General features: G+C 35.4%; 1 protein-coding gene across 1 annotated transcript; it reads right to left on the bottom strand.

Moving 5' to 3' along the window:
- Positions 1-1678: 1678 nt before the first annotated feature.
- anxa1a (annexin A1a) lies at positions 1679-6940 on the bottom strand. Its single transcript, XM_052103311.1, has 13 exons — positions 6872-6940; positions 6336-6428; positions 5728-5812; positions 5523-5617; positions 5317-5430; positions 3965-4055; positions 3782-3861; positions 3440-3496; positions 3266-3359; positions 3056-3151; positions 2758-2816; positions 2491-2613; positions 1679-2298 (listed from the first exon to the last, which is right to left on the bottom strand). Exons 2-13 carry the CDS (start codon positions 6402-6404, stop codon positions 2245-2247), a joined length of 1017 nt encoding a protein of 338 aa, XP_051959271.1. The 5' UTR covers positions 6405-6428; positions 6872-6940; the 3' UTR covers positions 1679-2244.

Below are 6940 nucleotides of genomic sequence, written 5' to 3'. Positions count from 1 at the left end.
TTTATAATAATAATACATATATTCAGATTTCTGAAAGTGTGAAGAACTGTTTGAATGTGTCACTTCTCGATTGTTAAGGAAAATTTGGTAAAAAATAAAAGTTGGGCAAAAACTTGGCCCACCTAAAAGTAATTTCCTGGCTACACCCTTACGTACAACAAAAAGAAAATATTGCAAGTTACTAGTTTCACTTTGTCACTCTTCCCACAGTTCAGAAACACTGGAATGGAAAGCAGCAATTAACTAATCTGACCACCAAAGGCAACAGTCTTAACCTGAATGCACAATTCAAATGTAACATAAACACGGCAGTCATCACTTAATATATTTTTAATACAGACACTGTGCCCTAATATTAGAAGTATAAAACAGACAGAATACAACACAAGAAGGACATGATTGCCAGATCATCACTTCATAGTCTCAGACTAACCAGAAACAATGACCTAGTATCAATAACACAGATTTGTAATAAACATATTTACTTACCTTAACTGGAACACAAAATCCATGCGTCTCTCCTTGTGAATTAACATCTCCGTCACTTTGTTGTAAAAGTCGCCCACTTGTTTATGTTTTGATAGCCCCTTCTTCTCGATTTTTAATTGAAATTAACTTTGCCAAATCCATGTATGTTGTCAATGCTTACACTATATCCATTTTAGCGCCTAATACTTGAACGTGTTGATGCAAAACAAAAATCCAGCCTATCAGATTGCATGACTGAAGGAAGGAGTTTCTGATTGGCTTACTCATTTAGGTAAGCATGCTTACCTTGGTCATTTGTAGTAGCGGGCGTGATTCAGTTTGAATGAACATAATGAAAATGTGGTAAACAATGCTTTGAATCTAAGAAAGCATGACGTAAAGTGCTTATACCTGAGGGTGGCGCCAAAGCAAATTAATTCAATGTTTAACTGAGATAAAAGATGACGAATTTGAATGAAAACAGTAGTTTATATTAACAATTGTATTTAAATATTTTATATTGGATTTATGTTTCATCTGTCAAAGCGTTTCTAACTGGGTTTTTTTAAGCTGTAGAAACAGGTCACAACAGTGTGATTTGTTTCCTCATACGAGTGCTTTCACAAAGTGTTTCACTGCTGTTCAAAAGCTTCTCAGATCACATAATTTATATGAATTCATGTTTTTCAACTGAATAGACAAAATATTACATTTTAAAAAATGACAATAACATACAAAATAATCTCTTCAGTTATCAAAATACTTTTTGAATTTAACTTTATTCTGATTGTCAATAATTTAAATTGTAACTACAGTGGAATACAGTTAAACTATTTAGTATTTTACATACGTAATCCCTTTACATGTATTTCCTTTCCCCAAACCCTGGATATACAGTATATAAAAAAGGGATGCGCCATCAAAGCAGGGTAAGCAGCACTACGAATTGACTTAAGTAACAAAACTGCATAATATCTATAGGCTTTATAGTATTTTCTTTATTTATTTAGTTTTTTTATTGTCAAAAGTAGAATCCAAAGTATTTATATTACGTTACTGACCTCGAGTAATCTAACGGTATATGTTACAAATACAATTTCACAGCATGCATTCTGTAACCTGTAGCAGAATACTTCCCAACCCTGAGTATATCTACTTGTATACCTACTGTATACTACAGAAAGTATGACACAGTAAAATCACATCAGGCTAGGTTACAAAAATTTTATTTGGCCGCCAATACATTTGTTCAGGTTCATTTCAATTGTTGTCAGCAGAGCTGTGGTCACAGAACAGTTTTAAAGTCTCACATTATACAAAAGAAGACCACAACGAAATAACTGAAATAGCTGTAGAATTGTTGAAGTTTGCTCTGCTGTATTATTCATTCAGGCAAGACTGCACAAAATAATACAAAAATGCATATTACAAACTATGAACTGTTGCAAATATGGAACCAATTGTAGTTTAGGCTTAACTTTGTTCAACGATGGAATTAATTGCCTTTTTAAAATAATCCATTGGACGTGATTATGTTTGAGATCTGGTGGACTAACATTTTCAGTTTCACATGCATGTTCGTGAAAATTATGAATATTCATGTATACTCTGTCTAGGGACACAGAACATCTCAGAAACCAAACAAATCAGCACACTTGCATAATCAGTAAGCAAGCTATAACATTCGACTTTAACTTTCTATATTTAAAGTTAATTAAACTTCGGTATGTATACATTTTTTTTTCGTGTGTTCAACTTATTACTGGCAATAATGAATTAATTGCCACACAAGGCTAGCAGGATCTTCTCGTAATCTCCTTTTGTGTCATCCTACAAACAAATGAAACACTCAATCATTAAAATTAGGATCTTTTTCAATGACAGGAAAACAAAACAAGAATGGACAAAGAGTTAAATGATGAAAACTATGTAAAAATATAAAGAATATCCATTTAAATATATTTTAACAGCAGTCAGTTTAATCAATTTGTATCTTTTTTCCTTTTTAGATAATTTATTTACCAGGATGTCCTGGTAGAGGCTCTTGTTGAACTTCTTCTGATACTCTTGCTTGATTTTGTCCAGGTCTACCTCAGATCGGCTCACCAATATTCTGGTCAAGATCTTACCTTTGTACCCAGAGCCCTGTGAAAACACAAGACATTACACAATGTGGTCCTTGTTACAGGTCCTTGCTACAGCTTTTTTTTTTTTTAGATTATTATAATAACTTTGACATCAGCGATGTAAATGGTAAAAGTTATGTGATGAACCATCTTTTACACTTGCCTTCATTGCTAGATTTAGTTTTTCAGCAAAGAATGCAGGTTTGCTTCCAGCACATTTCACTGTTTGAAAAAAGGATTATATCAGCCACAGCGAAATAAGCATTTCATTTGGAAATTGAATGCATGAGTTTGGGGAAGGCTATTTGTTTGCCTGGAAACCATTGTTTTTGCAATTCAGTGACACTAGTAGCTTAGACCATACTGTACACACTTCTCAAGTGATACATGCCAGGTCATAGAAAATGGGAGGTATGGCGTTTTAAATTGTAGTAGTACTGTAGCAAACACTTTAGACTTACCAACAGCAATCAAGCACTTCTCAACGTCACCTTTCATCTCCAGATCAATGGCTTTTGCGACATCCACCTTACTGTACTTAGAGTACTGCTGGAAAACTTAATATAATGAAAACAAGACAGCAAATTATGGCATGTATTATCGGCAAAGTGGCTCTGAAGAGAACTGCAGACCTATCGTGAAAATAGTGAGGCTTAGCAGGTCAACCATACTTTTCCTCAGCTGAGGAGCACTCCTTGTAGTGAGGATGTCGATAAACACAGAGCTGTCTGTGCCTTTTCTTTTCTCTCCTGCCTCATACAAGGCCTAAAGAAAGAATGAGATGTCAAGAGAACATGTAAATAAATGAAAAAACTCGTACTCACTTGCAAAACACGTTTAATTACCCTGGCATCTTTGTCAGCCATGTCATCTTGCGCAACTTGATCTTCACTCCTGGCAGCCTGAGAAAAAAAAAAGGTAAAAAGTTAATACTTTCATTAATGTTGTACTAGAACAGTGTTGCTCAGTCAGGCCCTCCCTCCCCTCCCAGGCTCCCACCCTACTATTGCACATATTTTTTGTCTCACAAATGTGACACACCCAATTCATGTCATGCATGCACTCTACTTGTGTATAATTAAGTGTGTTAGATAAGGAAGATTTCCAAAATATGCAGTGTTGAAGGATGTGAGGAGCCTGGTTGAGAAACACTGTGAAGTTGGATCAACTATATGAGCAAAGCCAACCTTGCAGAGAGAAAGAAGGGCATTCCTGAAGTCTCCACTTGTCTCAGATTTGATGTCCGCCTCTAGATCCTTTTTATAATCTATAAATGTAAACCGCACATGATTTTTCATATCATAGTTAAACTAAACTTACATACTAATGCACCTAAAGGATAAGTGGCAGAAAATGAGCACTGATGTTACCTTGTTTGTAAGCCTCTTTCATATCCCTGATCTCTTTATTAGTCCTGGAAGCCAAAATCTCGATAAGTAGGTCCTCATCTGTTCCTAAACCCTGGAGAGAAAATGACAGTGTAACTGTCAATTTTTCTAATAAGACTTTGAGATTTCTCATGGGTGGTATAAATCAATTTCTGTCCCATATGTAAACACTTCAAATGATCTCAGACCCCTTTTAAGTGAACTGAACCAAGACCATCTTGGGAGGTGGTCTGAGTTCTGTCCATTCTCAGCCTGTGGTTCGATTCACTAATAACGTGCATTGTGAACACAAAGTGAATGTAAAGATGTTTGGCCCTGACAGGCTAGAGGAGTATTGAAGAAAGGTATGCAAAACATTTTCCTACTCCCTGAGATATATTACTTAAATAAGTGTTGTAAGATATCTCACCAGTTAAAGCTCTAGACTCTGTAAACAGAAAAACATTTTTTTTACGTGGGTCGGGGACAATGGCGCTTTGACCTGTCAATCATTTTGCACGTTCTCAAGTATTGTAGTTGCAGCGAATTATTGTGACTTACTGCCATTTTTAAGCCACGTTGTTCTTAACATTTGTCAGTTGAGGGGGCTATTGTGCTGCTGTTGTTTTTAACAGCCATTTCTGAATGATGTCGGTCTCAATAAAGTTTTGGAAATAGGGGGCGTGACTAATCCTGTGGCTCAAACTCGTGGAAGTAAAACGGCAAAAATCACTTACAGCACCTTTAATTCTGTGTTTGGACTGCAATTTTTGTATTTTTGGCCCTGACAGGTTACCATACAAACTCAAAGATCTTTCTTCAGTGTTCTGTGCCAGATTCGAGATTTAACATTAAATGTGATCAATCTTTTTTTTTAGTGAGGACAACTAATCTACAATGATTGAATTTGTTGAATTTTGCCAATAAATAAAATCATTTTCTCTTTTAATAAAACAACATGTTATATATACACTCACTGAGCACTTTATTAGGAACACTATGGTCTTAATAAAGTGCCCAGTGTGATCTTCTGCTGATTGTACTCTTAGCATTAAATATAGGCCAAAACATAATAATCATCAATATTCTATTTGATAAAATGGACTGGGTCCCCAAAAAACAACACAGTGTGAATGCAACATGGACCAAAAAGAGATCTGAGCCAACTTTCAAGTCCATGGATTTACTCTTTGGCCCACTTAAAGGGTTCTGAGTTTTTTTTTTTTTTTAAGGGGACCCAAGTGTGAAACCCTAACTGTGTGAGAGAGGACAGACATAATTTGTGCAAGATGTCATTTTCTTTCCAAAATATCCATCCTTATAGTCAGACATATAATGTCTTATGAATATATTACCTTCATGGCTTGTTTGAGCTGAAAGGCACCATATTGAGCTGGAGGCATCATTAGGCCCAGAACGACATCTTCCAGTTCACCGTTAAGGGCAGCTTTCAGGGCTGCATCCAGAGGCTACACAGAAAGCAAGAGATCATTTAGGTAAGTGAGGATCCGGTGAGAAAATTCTTTCAAATTCAGGACCAGTAAATGTGTGTGACTCATACCTTGCCAGTGGCTTGCTGGTAGGCAGTCTTAATTTGCTGGCGCTGGGCATTACTCCTGCGGACCAGCACTTCAATGATTGTGGCCTCATCCACACCTGAGAAAATAAGACATAAATCGCTGTCAACAGGGCTAGACTGATGTAGTACGGAGTATGTACTTTTTATATCTGCATATATACTTCTCTACTACATTAATACACCTAACCTTTTGCCTTGATAGCTTTTTCTAGGACGGATGCATCTGCAGCTGCATTGAATTGAGCAAAGGGCCTCACTGTCCCCTGTCCCTCCTAAAGACACGAGAGAAGCTTATTACAATGATTTTACATATACTGAGATATATATATATATATATATATATATATATATATATATATATATATATATATAGATAACAGAATTGTATATGCATTATATTTTATGTTTTATTGTGTATTTTTATAAAAACGTTATATTTTCTATTCACTTATTTCACTTATTTTTATTTTTGTTCTATTTTTTATTATCTGTGTCATGTTTTATTGTTTTTGCACTGGAAAATTTTGTCACAAAGACAAATTCCTTGTATGTGTAATCTTGGCAATAAAGCTCATTCTGATTCTGATATATATAGACTAAAGTAAGATCTACATTAGTCTACTCAATAAAAAGTTTTTTTTTTAGAAGAAATGCAGAAACATTGAAGAAACATCTTTTCCTTTAGTAGACTGAATGAGGCCAGAAAAGGGAGTGGAATACATTCCTATAGCTGACTCATTGTCTGGTGTTGCTCAAATTTTCCAGTAATTAGAAGAATCAGTGATGCAAACTTACTGTGTTATCTTGCACATCTTGCATGCCCTGATATGCAAGCTGCTCGAGAAAAGCACTGACGAAGGACATGTTGGTACCTTGGCAACTCAACAACTAAACATAAATGTTGGCATATGTTGAAATATAATACATATATTGAAAGGCAGCATACCAAAAAAAAAGTTTTCACCAGCACTTATCATTGCTCCTATAAGGAGTACACGAATTACCAATAGAACAAAACATCACAGACTGTCATTTCAAAGACCTACAATCTTTAAGCATACACATTTCAAAACAGAAGCCATAAACATGCAGTTATAAAAACTGCAGGAGGAGCTTTGGCGACAGTGGCGAGTTACTAGTTTTACAACAACCCAATTGCTGTACAATGTTTCTAATCTCCTTGAGGAACAGAATTGCATAACTTAGCATTTCATTTTTCAAGAAAAACAAACATGTTAAATATATGCAAACATATATAAAAGTATAGACTGTACTGTCTGGATTGTAAAAGGACGCCTAAAAAGTAAAGAAAATCGCAGTTCTCCACTTACCAGGACTGGACACACACAGCAAGCAAGGAAGAGGAAATCTTCTGTGGTATTTATACTCACAGAACCACA

The sequence above is a fragment of the Xyrauchen texanus genome, chromosome 3, assembly GCF_025860055.1.
Source record: "Xyrauchen texanus isolate HMW12.3.18 chromosome 3, RBS_HiC_50CHRs, whole genome shotgun sequence".
Taxonomy (NCBI): domain Eukaryota; kingdom Metazoa; phylum Chordata; class Actinopteri; order Cypriniformes; family Catostomidae; genus Xyrauchen; species Xyrauchen texanus.
Note: the sequence above shows the minus strand (reverse complement) of the source record. Positions and strands in the feature narration are given on the sequence as shown.